The 20,134-nt window shown below is 40.2% G+C and overlaps 1 protein-coding gene across 1 annotated transcript; it reads right to left on the bottom strand.

Annotated features, from left to right (window-relative positions):
• Nucleotides 1-443: 443 nt before the first annotated feature.
• On the bottom strand, nucleotides 444-19,740 carry LMNB1 (lamin B1). Its single transcript, XM_054810633.1, has 11 exons — nucleotides 19,149-19,740; nucleotides 14,512-14,668; nucleotides 13,546-13,671; nucleotides 12,350-12,520; nucleotides 10,779-10,904; nucleotides 8,181-8,401; nucleotides 6,508-6,733; nucleotides 4,127-4,231; nucleotides 3,583-3,702; nucleotides 2,763-2,870; nucleotides 444-1,607 (listed from the first exon to the last, which is right to left on the bottom strand). Exons 1-11 carry the CDS (start codon nucleotides 19,511-19,513, stop codon nucleotides 1,566-1,568), a joined length of 1,767 nt encoding a protein of 588 aa, XP_054666608.1. The 5' UTR covers nucleotides 19,514-19,740; the 3' UTR covers nucleotides 444-1,565.
• Between the last annotated feature and the right edge of the window lie 394 nt (nucleotides 19,741-20,134).

Genomic DNA, 20,134 nt, shown 5'->3' with positions numbered 1-20,134 from the left:
GGCCTTCCAGTATCTGAAGGGGGCCTACAGGAAAGCTGGTGAGCGACTGTTTATCAGGGAGTGTAGTGACAGGACAAGGGGAAATGGGTTTAAGCTGAAGGAGGGTCAATTTAGATGAGATGTTAGAAAGACATTGTTTACTGTTAGAGTGGTGAGGTACTGGAACAGGTTGCCCAGAGAGGTTGTGGCAGCCCCATCCCTGGACGTGTCTAAGACCAGGTCGGATGAGGCTTTGGGCAATGTGGTCTAGTGGAGGGTGTCCCTGCCCACAGCAGGGGGGTTGGAACTCAATGATCTTTAAGGTCCCTTCCCACCCAAACCATTCTATGATTCTATATGGTGGTGTTGGGTCAACGGTTGGACTTAAGCTTAGAGGTCTTTTCCAACCTTAAAGATTCTATGATTCTATGAATTAACAGATGAGGAAAGACAATGCAGAAACAGTTATGCAACAGAGTTTGGAAAAAAGCTCTAAAGAATTACTTTTCCGAATGTCAATTTGTTACCCATCATTTAGAAGAAATCTTTACAAGTCATTTGCCACTGTTCCATTTACATTGATAAGCTCTGAAGCTGGTGAAACATCCGTTTCAAGCATTCAACACTCATTCAACTTTTAGCTTTTCTAGGAAGAAAGAAATCCCAAAGGCTTTACTTTACATTTTAAACAGAGATATTTTATTCAAAGCTTTTCAGACATCAGATTAATGCAGAAAGAGACAGAAAAACTTTCCAGATTGACAAAATCACAATTGTTTTCCATACAAATGTAGACTAGACTCCCAAAAGACTTGGTTTTGTTCCTACAAGTTGTAAACACGCAAAACAATCCACATTAAAACAGCTATTTGTTAAAAAATTATGTAAGAAAATTTAATCTTAACACCACAACTAACACATTTAACACAAATCCTCCTGCTAATTAAGAAATCTAAATAAAGGGAAAGAGTACCCAATAAGGAGTTTTACTGCATCCTTCATCCTCTGAGTTCTTACATGATTTGCTGGGCTACGTTCTTTTTGTGTGTAGGTTTTTTTTTTATTTCATTTGGTTTTGTTGGTTGTATTTTAACAAAGCTGTTCTTTTCTATAAAAAAGTTTTATAGCCTTGATTGCTCTGCAGGAAGAAAAGTTTCCAGTACAAAAGAGTTCGTAGTATCGAAAACGCATTTCCCTTTCCCAAAAGCACCTAAATACAAAGAGGTCGACAGCAACTGGCTAGTCTAGAGTGGTGTTATCTAAGAAAACTAGATCCCCAAAACACACTGGAATATTTCTATTCCAGCAAGGTTTCAGTAAAAAAAGACTGGCATATAAATCTGGGGGGCAGTGACATCATTTTTCGATCAGTACACTGTTCAGAGTCAACAATTCACATCCTGCGAGAAAGTTACACATACTTCTTTTACAAAACTTCCTTTTCAGTAGCAAAGGAAATTAAGGCCATCAGACTCGCAGCTTAAAAATTCACATACAGAAAATACAAAAATAAGTTGTGCTTCTGAGAAGGGCCTGTTCTGTAGGCAAGGATTACCATGATTTGAAGAACCTGGCTGACTGGAAGTTTACATGGTCACACAGCTTCTGTTAGAGGTCTTTGGGACTGTCTGTTATGAATAGAAAGAAAGAGAGTCATCTTAAAACCAGGAGTAAAAGATTCAACAACTCAAAATAATATACTGTACATTTTTAATATATTAAATTATTAGCCTGGCATAGTCTAAGCAAGAGTCAGCATGCAAAGCGGTATAACCTGTTATCCCCTGTAAGTAAAGAATGCTAGATATCCTTACCTATGAGAGGTAATGGAGGACAGGTACCAGAAAAACACAACCTCAGTAATTACTGTATTTGAATCTCAGGTCAGAAAGCATCAAGTTTAGACAGGTAATGAATACTGCAGGAAGCATATACAAGTGCCTTGAGAGTTTTCGTCTAAAGAAATCTAATCTCTGTGTAACATTTTTGTAAGTAAAGCTACTGAGACACATACTTTAGCTGAACTACACGATCCCAGAAACCACAGGAGCAGCTGGATGCACTTCAGTGCTTTTGTGTAACTGCAATAAAAACCTCACTCTATTAAATGCCATAAAGCTATGATTCAGTTATAGGCCAAAAACCAAGGTTGTGAAAATCTACCATTTCCAACACAGCCAAATGTCTCCATTTTTTGTCGGTTTACATATGCATACTTAACTACTGTTCTATATTACCTCTTCTAACTGACTTTAAGATGTGTGGACAATCAAGTATGTTATATTTCAGTATTTTCCCTTGTATTTCAAAACATTTTATATTGCCACTGCAAGTTCACACTTTTCCACTGCCTTCAGAGTTGCATTTCTTCAGCATGCAAGAGATTCTCTCTGACAGTACATTTAAATCTCTCATTTCCTCTATCAGAGAAAATGAGAGATTTAAGTTCTCAAAACTTTAGGTGTACCTGCTTAAGACAAACTTTACCATAAACAATTGTCCTAGGGAAAATCTTATTATGAAGAGTTAAAAACAAATCCCCAAATCTTTAAGCTTTAAAACCGTGTTTTAAGCAAAAATCTACTTCTTTCCATCAAGGGAATACGTGAAGTAATTTTTTTTTATACTGGTTTTAGTAACACAGCTTCATGCTTTCATTAAATTACTGATTAAACGAAACAAAAAAAAAGAAAACATACCCAAACAGGTATGATATTTTTTAAAAAATTCATGACTTACACATCCATTTTTTCAATCTACATAACCTTGTTAACCTAAGATACCTGCTGGTGGTGAAGGTCTTCTTCCTCCACAACTTCAGCTGCTTCTTCCTCAACTTGCTCCCCTTCATGTACAGTTGTTTTAAAGACAGTGCTTCTCTGAGCAACCTCCTGCAACACAGTTTTATTTTTAAGACTTGACTCTTCTAAAGTTCTGGTGCTGATCTATTCAGATTTTGAGAAATGGAGTTCCAGCTGTTGGGAAAGGTACTCATTTTGTCCATGTACTTTTAATATACTACTGTGCCTATCTAGCATAACACCTTAGTTTTAAACATCTTAATGATTAAAAACAATCTTTCTAGCAAGACACTCAAGTTCTTCCAAAGTTTGCTTTTTTAATATATTTAAATATTTTCTTCCAATTCCAAGATGCCACAGCGACTGTCCTACCCAAAGTTTTAACTCCCACGTTAGAATCAATGCCTTACTGCTTAAAGTGAGTTTCACTGTAACATTCCCCCACCTCCATAAATTAGTTTTCTTTAAAACTCTGTGTTTAAAAGACAAATCACTGAAGATCTCTCTTTCTTTTCAAAGCATATTCTAAGGCATTGCCCAATTCCTGGCATGCGGGCAGTGTGTGAACAAGTTATCTTTCTACTACTAATACTCAATATAGGTGAAAAAATTCACATGCTTCAATAGATTACATTCATAAATTGCAGTTAAGACAGACAAGTACGGTATTCTTGGTTGCACAGCAAAAAGAGAAAAAACCCACATGCATTCACATGTAAATTCCTAACAATGACTTTACTTGCCTCTTTACAGGGGATGGTACCACAAAAGGACAAGTTCAAACATATCTGAGATACTTTACCTCTCCGTGAGAATTTTTCAGTACAACTTTCACATCTTCACCAGTGCCCCAAGAATTCTGGTTCTTCCAGATGAGGTCAGTGGGAGGGCTAGCAGTTACTCCAGCATTTGCAGCCCAGATCTGTTAAGGGTCACACACAAGCATTATTATTTACACATTACTTATTGAGTTAATGTGTTCCATTTAAGTGACACTGGTGAATCGCCTCCAGTTAAGAAAATACATGTCTCTGCCTACCTCCCTCCAAAATTTCTTATAATAAAATATTCCTACATTTTTTAATGCAGAGACTTTTGAATATGCAAATGTACCTGTTTACAGTCAAAATTATAGACTTTCCATACAGAAAGTAAGTTTCTGAAAGTGTGGCTCTGTATCAATTCCTTGGAAGAAGCTGGACAACTCATGCCCCAGTGCAAATAATAGGTGATTGTTTTCTGAACATTACATAGAAAGGACAAAACTAAAAACCTTGCATTTTACTGACACACACAAGTTAGCCTAAAGCCCCTTTCAACTGAACAGCTGAAGCTTGACAACTTACTGTAACAGTTTGGCCTGCCTTTAGTATATATCTTGAGGTATATCTGAAACTAGCAGAAGTGTTTCCTTTTTTCCGGATCATCTCCCAGCCTCCCATAGGTTGATCCTAATAAAAAAGGAGGGAAAAAAATTTCCAGCAATAGTAATTTTCTGTAACACATGTAAGATATTTTACATATAAGGCCGTGAGGCACATAACATTTTCAGTAAAATCATTTATTATCACTTAATCTTCAGCATGCAATTAAAATAATTTTAGTTACATTTGTCTCACCTCTCATTTCAGGTTAAAGCTTAATGCACCCTGCTCTTCAGTCCTCATATTATATTAACTAATGTTTAAAATTTGCATCAGTTTTGGTCCAGAAAAATACATAAATAAATATTAAAATCCCTTACAAATGTATAATACATTTTTGAAACACAGAAGGACAAGCAGGCTTCTTAGAAAAGAAGACATTCCTGTCAGTCTTCTTAAAATGTGTTTCTACATATGCACACTTCCCACTACGTACTCCTTTGCAAGACCTACATTATTTTTTCTTTCAATTTTTTGCCTACCAACTACTTGAAAAGCACTAGCAAATCTAACAGAAAAGCATACAGAAGTCATGATTACAGAATGACTATTTCAAAGCGAGAGCAGATCCTTAAATTCTTCCACCAACAGTTTCCAAACATTAAACACTTGCCACTGAAGTCTGAAAACAGACAGCTAAGATCATCTAAAATAAACGGTCTTATTTATCTTAATCATGCTGACATTCAGTTGGTCATTGCAACAAAACATACCATACTTAAAGAGGATTTTTTTATATATATATAACTTATCAGAACACTTGTGAAAATTCCTCAAGTACAGCTTATTACACTGCGCTACAGACAGTTGCTCAAATCTAGACCCCTGGCAAAGTGCTAGCACCATGAACCATCTGTGGCTACTGGTAACAGAACTCATGGTCCTTCCATGGAAAAATGAATGTGTACCTAAATTAAAGGAGGGGGGAAAACCCATGTGGTACACAACATGTAGGTGGGGGAAATTGAGTTTGAGTTTAAAAAAAAAAAACTCAAAAAGGAAAAAAATGACAGGTCCTGACTCACCAGAAGTAGTCTTTGATTTGTCTGAATTTAGTCATCTAAATCCTTAGCTGTCTAGACAAGGTTTTGTCCCTTCAGTAAATGAAGTAGGCACTCTCAGCCAACACCTCAGGCAAGTAATTAAGATACATATATATCACCACCTGGAGGAGTCTGTCAGTCTCTTGATTAGAGGTGACCGAGACGCTTGGAACCAGACCAATCTTTGTCATCTAAAACATCAAGATGAGCTGCCTTTTAGTGGATCTGATGACATCAGACAAAGCCTATGTGTCACTGAAAGCAAAGAATGCAGCTAACATTTCCACACACAGCTGATGCACAGAGCACAGAAGGAGGCAAGATTTACTTAGACTTTTCTGAAATCAAGGCTGCAAGAAATTAGGTCTTGTAATTCTGGTGTCCTAATGAGATAATGTCCAATTCTCTCTTCTCCCAGATAAAGGATTTAAGACATTATAGTTCCCACTCTCCAGCCCTTCCTGTGATGACTTGCAGAACTGCATATAGCATAGGATTTTTTTTCTTAAGCAGAAATTACAAGTAATGGAGGGGAGGGAGAGACAGGGGCAGGGGGGAAGTGTACTGAATATAACAGCATCATTCTGAGGGGAACATAAGGAAAAGTTTTGATTATTACTCAAATGGAGTACCCTTTGATAAACAGGTATGTGTGTTCCCCCAATACAAGTTCCAACCTATTCCCAGAATGAAATAATCTGAGTAGCCACAATAATGGTCGCTTTGGCATGGGAACTGAGGGCTCTTAAAAACTGTGGATGCAGCCAAGGAAGAAGGAAAACTGATTTAGAGAAGCTATACACAAATACAAAGGACGCAAGCAGTTAATTACATTTAGACATTTATTTTGCATCAGTATGTATTTCTTTTGGGGCTTTTTAAGGAAAGTTCTTAAAAGGCCTCTCAGCCTAATGTCTGCACTATTTCCTATCAGTGACAACGTTATCATTGCAGATCATTTTGCAAGGCAGAACTCTTAAGAGAGTGATGTAACACTTTGGTGGCCAGTGGGCAATTTAGCAATAAAATAATTGCTATGAAAAGCATTAAAAATCATTAGGAAGAAATAATCAATCCAGAATACTGTATTAAAGCTGATTTTCTGACACACTACTTTCTTAGTGCCATCTCTTATACAGTGAGCTTTAGCTCCAGGGTCAACATGAAGCCTGAGGGCAAAAAAAGTGCTGAGGATACCTCTTCCTCTACTTCTGCCTCTAATAAGTCCATTGTAAAGTCGTGACATGTGCCTTTTCAAACCTGGTCCGAGGTGTTCTTCAAGCGAATGAATTTTCCATCAACGTCTATCTCCTCAATAGAGACACTTCCAGTGGAAGAAGCTGAGTGGAAAATGCTAACACTACTGCTGGCTTCAGATTCCTCCACATCAATCCTCCTCCTCTTCCCTCTGGTTGTATGCACATTATGGCTTGATGAAGCCCGTGAAACTGTCACTCGGGAAGATGGGTTTGGAGAAAGTCTCAACCTACATTGAAGAAAGGAAGAAATATGCATACACCACACTTTAGTTTTACTTTTTCCACCTTTTTTTATAACTCTCTTCCTCCCCATAGAATTATACAGGAAAAAGGTACAGGAATATAGTAAACAAAGTATGTTACATGGAAAAAGTGAAGCCTTAGGCACTTTTTGAAGAATTGAATAAAATGTTGTCAAACAGCTGTTTAATGCTTTTGGAGCACAGAATACTGATAGACATTAAGATCATAAAGGCAGCTCTATGCATTTGTTAAAGACTGCAGTAGATGGAACAAGTAAAGAAACAACTCTTAGCAGGCCTTACGCCATTGTATTGTAGGAAGTTTATGCAAAAAACCCAGTGGCACAAGAGCTTTTGCTGTTTCATCCCTACACCTGAGAGGAATCAACCTGGACTAGTAGGATGTCATTCAGAAAACAATGAAGTAACAAGCTACTTTAAATGACAGCTGTCACTTATCAAGCAAAAATTCTCAGTACTGTTGAGCTTTGTGGTCAGATGTAGAAAATGCAGCTAGCTGATAAGCTGGGCAATCATAATAGCTATTACTTTATCAAAATTATTCAATACTTAAAGAAATCTGGCTAACCCTGTAATTAACTCTGTCCTGGTTTCGGCAGGGATAAAGTTATTTTTCTTCCTAGCAGCTGGTATGGTGCTGTGTTTCAGATTTAGGATGAGAATAATGTTGATAACACACTGATGGTTTTAGTTGTTGCCAAGCAGTCCAGAACTTTTTAGCTTCTCATACTGCCCTGCTAACAATAAGGGGGGTGCACAAGAAGCTGGGAGGGGACACAGCCAGGACAGCTCACCCAAACTGGCCAAAGGAATATTCCATACCATATGATGTCATGTTCCATGTTAACTGTGGGGTGGGCTGGGAGGCAGGTCAGCTTAGAGTCTTGTGGAGCATTGACTTCAGGTGGTGAGAAGTTGTTCTGTTCACCACTGGTTTTGTTTGTTTCATTATTTTCCCTTTTTTTGTCCTATTAAGTTGTCTTTATCTCAACCCATGAGTCTTTTTTCCTTTTCCTTTTTCAATTCTCTCCCCCATCCCACTGGGAGGGGGGAAGAGAGTGAACAGCTGTGTGGTTGTTTTAGCTGCCTGCCGGGTTAGACCACAACACTCTGAAAAATAGTAACCACGTACACCAAAGACCTACAAATGACAATTCATTACCTCCTCATTGCTGAATCCTAATAGAAGGATGGTGTTTGTTCCCTTGAGAGCTATTGGTCTGATACTCAAGCAGCTTGGTCTCATGGAGTCTAAGTGTCAGACAGGGGGGAGCAAAAACAGAGAGTGCCTTGGAAACTGTAGTAAAGCACCTAATGCATGCATTCCCAGTAAGAACTGCTTTTTAACACAGAATGAGAAAAGTCAGGGAAGCACACAGATACCAGCATTTGTTGCTACATTCTTTCATACCTCTTCTCTTCACCCTCCAGCAATTTCCGGTATGCATCGATTTCCATATCAAGTGCCAGTTTAACATCCAGAAGTTGTTCATAGTCATTCAGCTGCTCCTGCATCTGCTTTCTTATCTCTACCATTTCCTTCTCTTTCTCAGCCAGTATTTTGCGACAGTTTTCCCGTTCCTTGGCCAAGCTGTCCTCAAGCTCTTGCACTCTACCTTGCCATGTTCTAGTCTAGAAAGCATTGAAAATATCAGTGGTGCAAAGGAAAGCTCACCCAAACCTTCATGCACTCTGCTGTTCAGGCAACATCGAATTAAAAACATTAAGCATCCTACCCCCTTTCTGAATTCAAACTCCCCCACATACAACTTCCTGTTGTCCACCTCATCTACTACAAACACACCACCTTATGTTCCAATGAAACTCACAACATACTTTGAGACACAACTACCTGCTCCATTTTTCTGAGATCTGAAGATATGTTACTACACCTGAATTTATTCAGTCAGGAAAAATTGAGCTTAAGAGTCAAACTGTTTAAGATGTGTTGGACAGGACACAAAATCAATGTGCAGCTCACGGTACTTCAGATACTGCAGTAACTGCTCTTCAGCTTTCAGATGTCTACTTGCGGCTTCAGTTTACTGCTGCCAATTCTGAATTCTGGCAGGAAGTTCCTCTAAAGGAAGTAGGGGTTGTTGTCAGTGAAAGCCTGTCTGCCAGTTATCAAAGCCTTCAAGGTTTGCTGGAAGTACATTTGTAAGTGTTCCATGAAGAAAGCTAATTTGTGACATACTTTAAAAACCACATCAAGCCAGTAGAACTTAATATTGTACACACAGAATGGAATGTTTATCAAAGAAAGGCCAAATGATGACAGCTTTAAGGTTTACTTTCCATGACCACGCTTTCTTCTGTTTGATACTCTTGAGATTTATTTTTTTTTTAATTAAAGGACAGACAGAGGAACTAATGCCCCACAATCACCTTGTCTGGTTAAGTCACTAAGTTTGCTATGCAGGCCCTCTACTTAGACATCATCATAGTCTAGAGACAATGAAAACAGGCAGTCTAAAAGGGTGGTGCAGAAGACCAGTGTAACTGGTTGTCAATGTTAAGAGCCAGAAAAGGAATTTAATAAAAGAAATTGAGTGTCACATGGAAGATCCCAGTAGAAACTACTACAGAGGTCAGTGTTGGTAACTCAAACCAGACCAGCATCAGTGATAAGACAGGTGTCTTCTTACAAGAGGACAAAGCTAAAGTTAGTGCTAGCAAATGGAAAACAAAAACTACTGGGTTGACATCACTAGCAAAAAAACCCCACAGCAGCAAAATGTTTTTTCTAGTGCACAATCAAACTGACAGAAGTTGATTTTGATAGCCCTAAAGTTAACAACCAACACCTCTGCAAATTCAGAAGCAAGTTCTCTGAACCTAGCTGTCACGCCCAAGTAAGCAACAGAATACAGGTTATTAACAAAAGAAAGAAGGGAAAAACACCATCAGAAACGCCTGTTGACTGAAGGACCAAAAGAAAGACGATGGTAATCTAAAGGCAGAAATAAGATCTAACTAGGCAAAACTCTCAATCCAATTCTTGTGTAGCCTCATGCACATTCATTACATCACCTGACCTTCTCCAGAACTTAACTGGCATATAGAACAGGAAAAGTGGCAAGACTCATACTAGTACCTGCCACGTTACTTGGAAAATTATGAAAAAACATCCCATGCATTTACATTCTTCACTTGAAATACCCAGAATTTTGAAGTCCTACAAGAGTCTACTGTACAGGATAAATACTATTCAGAATGTATCATAGAAAGGATCAAAGCCAAATATTACTAATATTTATATTTTTTAAAAAAATATTTATTTTGTTGCATTTTCAACTGATTGGTAAGTTACAAAAGCCCACTTCAAAACCAACTCCTAACATTTCTAATTTTCACTCTAGATTTTCCACTGCAGTGCACATGATACTACTCCCATCAAATAAGCTAGTACTGAACATATGGCTTGTCACAGGTTGTGTCATACTTCTTCAGGTGTGATCTATATGCTCTGTGATCTAAGTATAATTAGTTTCTGCTCAAGACCCTCCTCTACAAATGCTCAAGTACAGTTATTTGATGTAATTTCTCAGCCTCCTACTTTATCTTAATTCTGGTAAGGTTTTTTTTTTTTTTAAAGTTCTAGATGCAAACTGGATCTAGGATGAAAAGAGACACCAAACAGAGACTGCATATTCCAGCTTTGAATGATACGTTGTGCAATCCTATGCTGGGCTGTCTAATTACTAGAGAACAGAACTAAATTGCTTAGAACGTCAAAAAGTTTTAATACAGAGCTCTTGTCTAAAATTGTCCCATCTATCCACAAAAGTTCCCACATAAGACAGTTAACTGTATCACCTCTCAAATACTCACTCTGTAGCAGGATACTGCACAAAAAATTCAACTTTGTTGAAAGGAGACATTAAGAACAGAAGACCAATTCAAGTCATGATGTTGAACATACTTAAGAGTTAAGGGAAAGGAAGTCTTAATATAAAAAACAACAATTGTAATTAGCAAGACCGAAGAGTCACAAACAGCTTGTTACCTCTTCCTGAAGGCTGCTGAGATGGGAAGACAGATTATCAATTCGTATGCGACTTTCCTTCAGTTCTTCTCTTACTGAGTTGGCTGAAGAACTGCTCATCTCATAGGACAGTCTAGCATTGTCAAGCTGCAGTAGATCAAGATACCGGTTTCAAAGTAAGTTTTAATAGAAGAAAACTGAGTCACTAAAAACCACACAGAAGACTAAGCCACAAAGTTCCTCTCCGTAGCTCTAACAATGAAACATCTCTTTCTTTAGGAGTTAAATATACTGGCTCAATTACCATGCTGGATTGCCCTACCTGAAATCACAATCCTCTGAATATTTATTCTAGGATTAAAAACTCTTTCAGATGTAACAAACTGGACCACTAAGTTCAGTTTTCATGCTGGCCAGTGTTTTGTTTTAAATATTTAATTACTGTAGCACTGGTTTTGATTATGCTTAAATAGAAGAAGCTAAACTGAAAATATCAATTCCCTAAAAACAAGCAAACTTATGATAAATTTTAGCCAACATAAGCAAATCAGTAATGTGCCTTCAGATTACAGTACCAGTGCCAGGAGTCACTAATGCTTCATTCTATCACGACTTTAAGCTCAAATTTTAAACTAGCTGCATCACTCCTGCTCAACTCCACCACATCCACTTGAGCAGCACCACACTTATTATTGAACTTGTAGTTGCAGATGAAATGGAATCTAAAAAAAAAACTTTAAAAATAAAAGAGTCCAAAAATACAGAAACAGTATACCTGAAGAGAGGGAACAAGGAAGCCTCAATTATGAAAGGATTTTTAGATTAAAAAATTATTAAAACAAATATTTTTGGCTAGATCTTATTTTAAGTGAGTTTTTCGAGGTTGAAGTCCTGAAGATAAGTACACTGTTAAGACTGTAAATATTGAAGGACTGAAAACTATGCTAATAAATTCAGTTTGTATCAACTGTACTGCTGTAACATCCCACGTTGTTTTTAAAAAATACTAACTGCAGCAAGTGTAGCCACAGAAACCAGGTGCAGTTAAGACATCAGGATCCCTCCTGACAGAAATGCTGAATCATAGCAGAGGAAGGAAATTCTGAAATATAACTGATTTCAGCTTGAGTACACTTCCTCTCTAGAGAAGTGAAAAGCAGAAATCATTTGGTGTAGTAAGACTTCCACATGTTTTGTACACGGTCAGAGGACTCAGGATGCTCTCTGCTCAGCAAGCCCTATCATGAAATGAGTTTTATACAAACTATGGGACACCTTATTGATCCTCAAGACTATGTTACAGTTGATACATAATACATGAACTTTCCTTGAATTTATAGCAAGCCCAGTACTAATCACTTTTTCCCCACTGTTCACCTTCACACAGTGCTTCCTACTCTTATATTATTGTACTTTTTGAGGATTAAACCTGCTTACAAAATGAGACCTGAAAATGCAAATTGACTTTCAAAAACATGGCAGTTTTAAACCATGTTCCATAATAAAATCCTCTGAAATACAAGTAATTAGGGTATCTTTCCATTAAATAAAAGTAAAATATATCAGACAACTGTATGAAAAGTTGTTCTCACTTTGGCATTGTAAGTCTGTTCAAGCTCCTTTTTGTACAGCTTCACTTGTCCATCATGCTGCTCTCTTATTTCATGAAGGGCTTGTGCCAGTTTATGTTCATATTCAATTTGATGCCCAGAATCAACTTCAACTAAGCAAGTTTCTTGTTTCCTTCTTGTTTCATTGATTTCCTGAGAAAAACAGAAAAATAAAATAACATTCAGTAAATGAGACAAAACAAGTTTCAGGAGACTATCCATTGCATGGACAGCAATGCAGATTTTAGCTAGCCTTGTGGATCAGTATTAGATTAGTTTGACACTGAAACTTTCAGTAGACACACAGGGCCATGTCCTCAGTCTGATCTGCATAGTACCTCATCTTGCAATAGCCAGTCATTGAAATAAGAGCTAGGATACCATCAGCATGTCAAGTCACATTTCCTTCTGAGAGTTGTCTGCATTTTCAACAATTGGACCTAAATATGATTAATTTTAGAAATGCATCCCCCTTTTCTTTAGGTATCTACTATGCTTGCACAAAACAAAAGTACTGTGAAATAAAATGGTTACTTTCACAAACCAGCATTTTTCCCATTTATTTGTATGCTTGCCCATGGTCTCTGGAAAAAAGGATTCCAACATGAACAAAGCTGAAAATACAACTAGCAAGGAAATGTGCACATGGAACAAGATGGTATGGTTAAGTACATTTGTTACTGCTCTAAAGTTTCTCCTGGAAAGCCTCAAGTACTACAAGTGAAATGGAGGGTAGCAAGAAAAACACTCTAAAAGACAAATATTCATCAACTTCTGTTTCCATTATTTAAAAGTATCCTAGAAAGTTATGAAATTAAAAAACAGTACAAGTCCATAGCATCTGTTTGAGCATCCCTCTCCACTTTATTTCTCATAAAGGGATTACGCAAGATATTAACCTTTCTCATTACTATGAAAAGATGTGTACATTGCAATACCATGGGCACAATTTAAACACGAAACAACATGATACATGAAGCTATTTTATCACATTTCTCCTAGAAAAAAAGTTGGAAATCTTCCAGCTAGAATAGAGGTAAATCCTGCTTGAAGTTGGAGTTCAGATCAGATGACTTCCTGAGGTCCCTCCCAAGCTAAGTTATTTTAGTATTCTAGAATGACCCCTCAGCTGTCATCTTCCCTTTAAAAATGTGAATTTTTGAAATGAAAGCATTTACCTCCTCATACATATTTTTACGGAATTCCAAGTCCTCAATGAGACTCTGACAACGGTTTTCAAGATCCACCTTCCGTAAGGTTTCATTTGCAAGCTGTTCCTTGGCAGCAGCACAAGAAATTTCAAGCTTTAAGAAATAAAAGAATCAACACAATAGTTATGTAGCAGTACTCACATAACACAAAGACCTCAGCTACCTGGAAGTACAGCTAACTACATGTTATGGTTGAACTTGTCAATCAAATTCAGTATTTACACCACTAATGTTCCCCCCCCCGGCCTTTTGCAATTGCTTGCACAAGTGAGTTCTAGATATTTCACATTGCTAAGTAGCATTTTAAAGCTAGTTACCAGTTTTCCTTACAAAACTTTAGGGTTTTTCTACATGACAAATACCAGTTTCCTGGTCTCCTCAAGTCATTCTCTTGAGGTGGTGTTGCTTAAGATCACATATCATGTGTTTTAAAGGGTTAACAAAACTAGCACAAGACTTCTTTTCCTCTTTGTTCTATCAGATGCCCAGAAGATGGAGAACCGCAGGCAGAATCAAAAGGAGGGCAGAGAGAATCACAAACTGTTACTTGTCAGTTATTTGTTATCTGTATTTGTGAAGTCAGTCTCTCCTCAAACAGTTCTACAATTTGGCAAGTTTATTTTGACTCTTGCCCTGCTTTGTTCAATGTAAGTACCATCCCTTGCAATGTCAGAGTCTGTAATTTTAAAAGCACACTATTCCACCATTCATGTTATTGATAAACTGGACAATACTGGACACAGACATCTACTCATTCCTGCTTTCAACACTGACAGTTTGTTCTAGTTGTGACTATATGACAGGTTTGCATCCAATTTTTGGCTACAAAGTTGTATTTTTACCAGAATGACAGCTCTTAGTATGGATGTATTATTTATAAAAACACCTTATCTGCTGACAGAAGCTTGACAGTTAAATATTTCTTCTTCTCACCTGTGCAATTTGATCTTTTAAATCCTTAATTTGTCCCTCCAGACTTTTCTTATCACCAAGGGCTGTAGCCAGTGCAGCTTCTTTAGAATTGAGGGCTGCTTCAAATTCTCGAAGTCTGGCTTGAGCTCCATTAAGATCAGATTCCTTTTTTGCATACCTGGAATAAATCAGAGAAAGTGCTAAGAATGTCTAGAAACGCCCCCAAAGTAGACTGCTGACTAATAAAACAAGGTGCAATCTGAATCTTAAACTTGAGACACTCATCAAAAGCATTTTGTCTTGGCTTAATTTAATTTAAATCAACTCCTTAGTTCTGATTTCTCATCTGATACAATAATAGCTTGATATTTTGCTTGGGCTATACAAATATAAATATATGGTGAAACTCAGAGTGTCAACCAAGTATGAGAAGCATACACAGAAAGGGGAAACTACGTGTTTATTAAAGGCACCTCTTATTTTCTCTTTAGCTAGCCACTGTAAACGTGTTCTACTTTCACCACAATCTTAACAGAAGGAAGTTCTTCCATCAGAAGGTTATTTCCATAGAGTAGAAACAAGTAAATTACGTTCATTGCCTTTTATCCATGCAGGAACTTGTGCAGATCCACTGTCTGGGCTGCAAATAGCCTATTTCCAATTAACAGATGAACTTGTCAATGAAAATTGACGTTCACTATCTATAAGCCAGTCCTCCATAAGCAGAAGCTGTAGCATAGTGAACTGCTTTGCAGCATACTTCTAATCACATATAATAGCAAAGTTCCACAGATCTGAGGAAAGACACTCAAATCCTGTCTATACAATAATCTGTGCCATCACTGAAACTACAGAGATAAATGTGTCTTTTTTTATGAAAGCAAACACACAAGTTTTTCAATTTACCATTCAAATTAGTTTTCGTGTCTACACAAGTGGTCAGTTTCTAGGTGTTTATTTCCTAAAATGGCATATGCAAACAAAGAAGTCAAGAAAAGTAATGCCACATAAACGCAAACTCGCACTCTTCAGTCTAAATTAATTATTCACAAATAATGCTACAACAGGTTACTATCAAAAACAGGGGAAAGGAAAACCATACTCAGGAATCAAAACGACTGTTGACCTTTAAATGGCACAAGCAGCTGTTTAAATGTGTAACACAAGTTTTTCCACCTTGAAGTTGATTCTTTTTCCTCTTTGGAATGCCCACATTTCCCTAGTAAGGGCAGTAGCATATACAAATTCTAGATGTTTATAATAAAACTATTAACATTTTACAGGAATGAACAGATTCAGACTCAATAAGACAACAGCTAGCACATTCTTCAGTTTTCACACTGCTCTTTGCAGAAGTGAAAAAAATCAGAAATCACAACACTATACTGAGAAGACTTAAAACTGGGTAAGATTCTTAAGAACAAGATTCAAAATTGTTAAACCATTAATACATTCACTATTTTTTAAATCACTGTACTACTTATAGGAAACAGCAGCAAGGCTTCTCAGAAAAAAACCCAAACCCTAACGTAAAATCAACACACAATTTTAAAAGGACAGATTCTCAAATTTAAAAGCTGCTCTTCCAAGATTACATGCAAGCACATGCAACCAACACCGTGCTCAAGAGAGATATGTGCACAAAGGCTTGCAAAGAGAATCTGTAAAAATAAAATTAATGTGTGGATGTTTTAGCACTATAACCACAAGATGGCAGGCTTTACATAACAGACTTAGCACTAGCTAATCGCGCTCCTGTTGAGTAACACCACACTTAGCAAAGTCATACACTGCAAGAGCCTGTGACACAGACTCTTCTATACTCAACTAATTTTACTTTTTTTCTTTTCTGCTGCCCAGTGTTATCCAGTCCCTCCACGGCATTTTACATACCACTTCTCAGATCCAACAGTTCAGAGCAGTTGGGTCCACAGCTCAGACAAAAGCACAGAATTTAGGTTTTGGCCACGTGGGCTCCTGCTTCCAGGTCTCTGCATTATTCACTGGAGACCTCTGTCCTGTCCTTCCCCTCCCACCCAGGCCTGTTAAGATCTTTAGCACAAAAGAAAGCTACACAGCAGAGGAAGAAAGAGAGGTTGATACTAAGCTATTACTTTTGTTTATTCAACAGCCTAATCCCAGTGCAGAAACTAATTTCAGAACACAAATGAGAAGGAAGACCAATTGACGATACAAAGCAGAACAGCCAGAGAAATAATCTCTAAAATATTAAAAATGCATAAAACTAGTTCCTTGCCACAACTACTTTTACTATAAATGCTTACACTCTATAAACACTTGATGATAATCAATGACCGATACCTTCAATAAACCACGTATTTTCCTTCAAAGGTACTTTTAATCACACTGTCTCCTCTTACAGGAGAGCAGATGTACTTCAACATTGGAAAACTGCCACAGTGAAATCTCAGTCTGCCAAAGACAAATGTAAACAAGGAGTTTCCTAAATGAACTAGCATTAACACCAGCTCATGCTTCCCAAACAGCACAATTACTTCACATGACAAATCAGAAAACAGACAAGTCCAGCTCCGGATTTTGACCTTCTGTTCACTTAAATAAGTCCCCATAATGAACATTCACCTCACCAATGGAAATTTATCCTGAAACTCAACCCATAAGCAGACTGAGTAACACAACAGTAAGCCTGACTTGCTGAACTGCTCTTGTTCAACATTACTAGGTAACACAGCTGTGTTAAACTTCACAATGTAAACCACTGTTGCATCAATTGCTTGAGTTACATAGCAAGATTTTTCCTCCACCACGTAGTCTCTACCGTTCTCCCTGGTCTGCAGCTATTGCAAATGAGAACATGATACAGTTCCACCCAAAAGCAGAAACTTAATCCAGTCTGTAACACACTACAGGATGGAGCAGTTGAGAGCTCTACTCTTGTATCTGCCACTTAAATGATGATGTTTCGAAATGCCTAAGGATCATGACTTCCATTACTTTGCCTGCATTGTCTATTTAGCTCTTTTCTCAAGGAACATGAAATATGCAGTAATCTGAAGTCCCAGCCAAGGCCATGCTGCTCTTGTAGAAAGGGCACTCTACCTAAAATTAACAGCTAGGAGTTTGGTGCCAATTCCATCATGACACACTTTGATACTTTAGCTGAGAATCCAGCTATTTGCAAGCAACTACCTGGTTTCGCCTTCATTATCCATGGGCATATCCAGTAGTTGGAAATCCATCTGCACAGACTCTTTTTTCCCCTATGTAACATTAAAGCTTACATGCCCGGAATGCCTTTAGTCCTCCACTCACAGACAGATCTTCACTGAAGCCCTAATTCCTCACCTCGCCACTGTCAACTTAAATCTAATGATAACCTGATACCCTTATTTGAAAGGGCTGTCTGCATAGTAGTCTAGTTTCCAGCCACGGCTATCCTGCTATAAATGGTGATGAAGGCACACTGTACTCTTGTGAATCCCCGCCATTCTCCTGCACCACTCTCTCAGTCCAACAGTACCTGCACTACAGCATGAACAGGATCGCAACTGTTTTTTTCCAGCCAGATCAGTTTCTCAATTCAGTTCATGGTGCAGTCACACAATACAGAAAATGGGTGGTTATGGGTTTTATTTAAGTGAAAATCAAAATTAACACTTGAATGCATTAACTCTGCTATTTTTTTCCCCCCAACACTAATCCATTGACAAACTTTGTGGTCCCAAGACTAAAGTTAAAAAGGTATCTAACTACCAAAAAAAAAAAAAAGCCCAAACAGAAGTGTCTCTCTTTTGCTAAGGGAAAACTACAGCAGTAACAGAAATCAAGTTTGAGGTAAACACAAACAAGGAGGAAAATAAACAAATTGAATCGAGTCAAATGTGTAAGAAGCAAAATCTAGTGGCACAAATCAATTCATTGCAAGAGTGGAGATCTTGGTGCTGTGCCATAAAGCTTGCAGTCTTGAGGCTATCTGATTACAGATCTAGCTTTTGTAACATCTGAATATCCAGCAAAATGAATTGTAGTTATTAAGTAAATCCTACTTATCTATTCGTGTATTTTCGTATTACGAAGTTAACACCTTTCAGAAAGGACATTTAGAAAGCCTAGACTCCCAACAGCCACTACACAAACTGCCATCACTCTGCACTTTTCATCCTGAAGCAGCTTAAGCATTAAGGACAGAGTCATCTGCCTGCACGGGGGGGTGGGGGGGAAGGAGGGTGGTGGTGAAGGGTCATCCTGACTCAAGCCCCGGAGTCCTCCAATCTCAATGTGAGGGTGAACTCGGGCGAAGTTTCGAGGGTGCCGCCAACACCGCTTCAGCCGGAAGGCTTGCTCTCCGGAGCGACAGGCGCACGGCTACGGCTTTCTAGCAGCCGGGGGTCCAGCCACCGCCGTCCCCACGGGCGCAGCTGGGGGGGGGGGGCGCGGCAGGCGCGCCGGCGCACGACGGCGCTCCGAAGGCCGGGGCCGAGCCCGCCCCAACGCTTCCCGCCGGGGCGGAGCGGTTCAGCGCTGCCCCTAGCTCATTCATTCAAAGCCCAGGCGGCGTACGCCGGCGGGCGCGAACGGCTGCCACGGCGTGGACCGCTCAGTCCAGCCGCCGGCCCAGCCCACCCGTACCCTCCCTCACACATACGTGTCCCCCCACCACCCGCGTCCCCGCTCACCCGCCCAGCAGCTGCTCGTGCTCGGCGCGGATCTTGCCCAGCTCGATCTGCAGCTTGGCCCGCTCCCGCGCCGTGTCGTCCAGCGCTCGGCGGGCGTCTGCCAGCTCGGCCTCGTAGATTGCCTTCAGGCCGGTGACCTCGCGGCCGCGCACCTCCTCCCGCTCGGTGAACTGCAGCTGCAGGGCGCTGTTCTCCGTCTCCAGACTCCGCACCTTATCGATGTAGACGGCCAGGCGGTCGTTCAGCCGCCGCAGCTCCTCCTTCTCCTGCAGCCGGGAGATGCGCGTGGGGCTCGGCGCCCTGGCGGTCGCGGAGCCCCGGCTCTGTATCTCCAGCTGCGGGACGGTCGGCGTAGTGGCCGCCATGGCGAAGCGGCGGGAGCAAGAAGCACGATTCACGAACGAATGTGAAGTGGGCAGAAGGGAGACCGTGCGGGAGGCGCAGCGGCAGTAACAGGAGAACTAAGACGACACCGGGGGGGGGGGGGGGGGGGAGGAAACGACGACGAGCAGCGAGCCAGCAGCCACCGCCTCCCCTGTAACACCGACTCCACCCCCGCCGCACCTGCAGGCTCCGCGCCACGATCCAATATGGCCGGCGCCCCCCAGCCCCGCCCACGCCCCAAACGCTCTCCCGCCGTCCCCCATGTGACCAATCGCCGACCAATCGCGATCCGAGTCGAGCCAGGCGCCGGGCTACGCGGCCGGCTGGAGCCTGAACTTCAAAGCCCACCACCACTTCTAACTATCTGCCGGCGCGCAAGGGACGGAGGGAGGCCTCGCCCCGCCCCCCCTCCCCTCCCCGCCGCGCAGCTGAGGGGGCGCGCGCGCGGTGGTGCTGTCCTTTGTTGCCGCCTCCGGCTTCGGACAAAGGGAGCCGGACCCCGGCTCGGTGAGGGAGGCGTGAGCCCCTTCCTCCGCGCCCGGTGGCTCCCCGCAGGGTGGGGGAGTGGCACCTGTCGCGCTGTCCCCGCGGGCGTCCCTTCA

This window comes from Grus americana, chromosome Z, assembly GCF_028858705.1.
Source record: "Grus americana isolate bGruAme1 chromosome Z, bGruAme1.mat, whole genome shotgun sequence".
In the NCBI taxonomy this organism is placed as follows: Eukaryota; Metazoa; Chordata; class Aves; order Gruiformes; family Gruidae; genus Grus; species Grus americana.
Note: the sequence above shows the minus strand (reverse complement) of the source record. Positions and strands in the feature narration are given on the sequence as shown.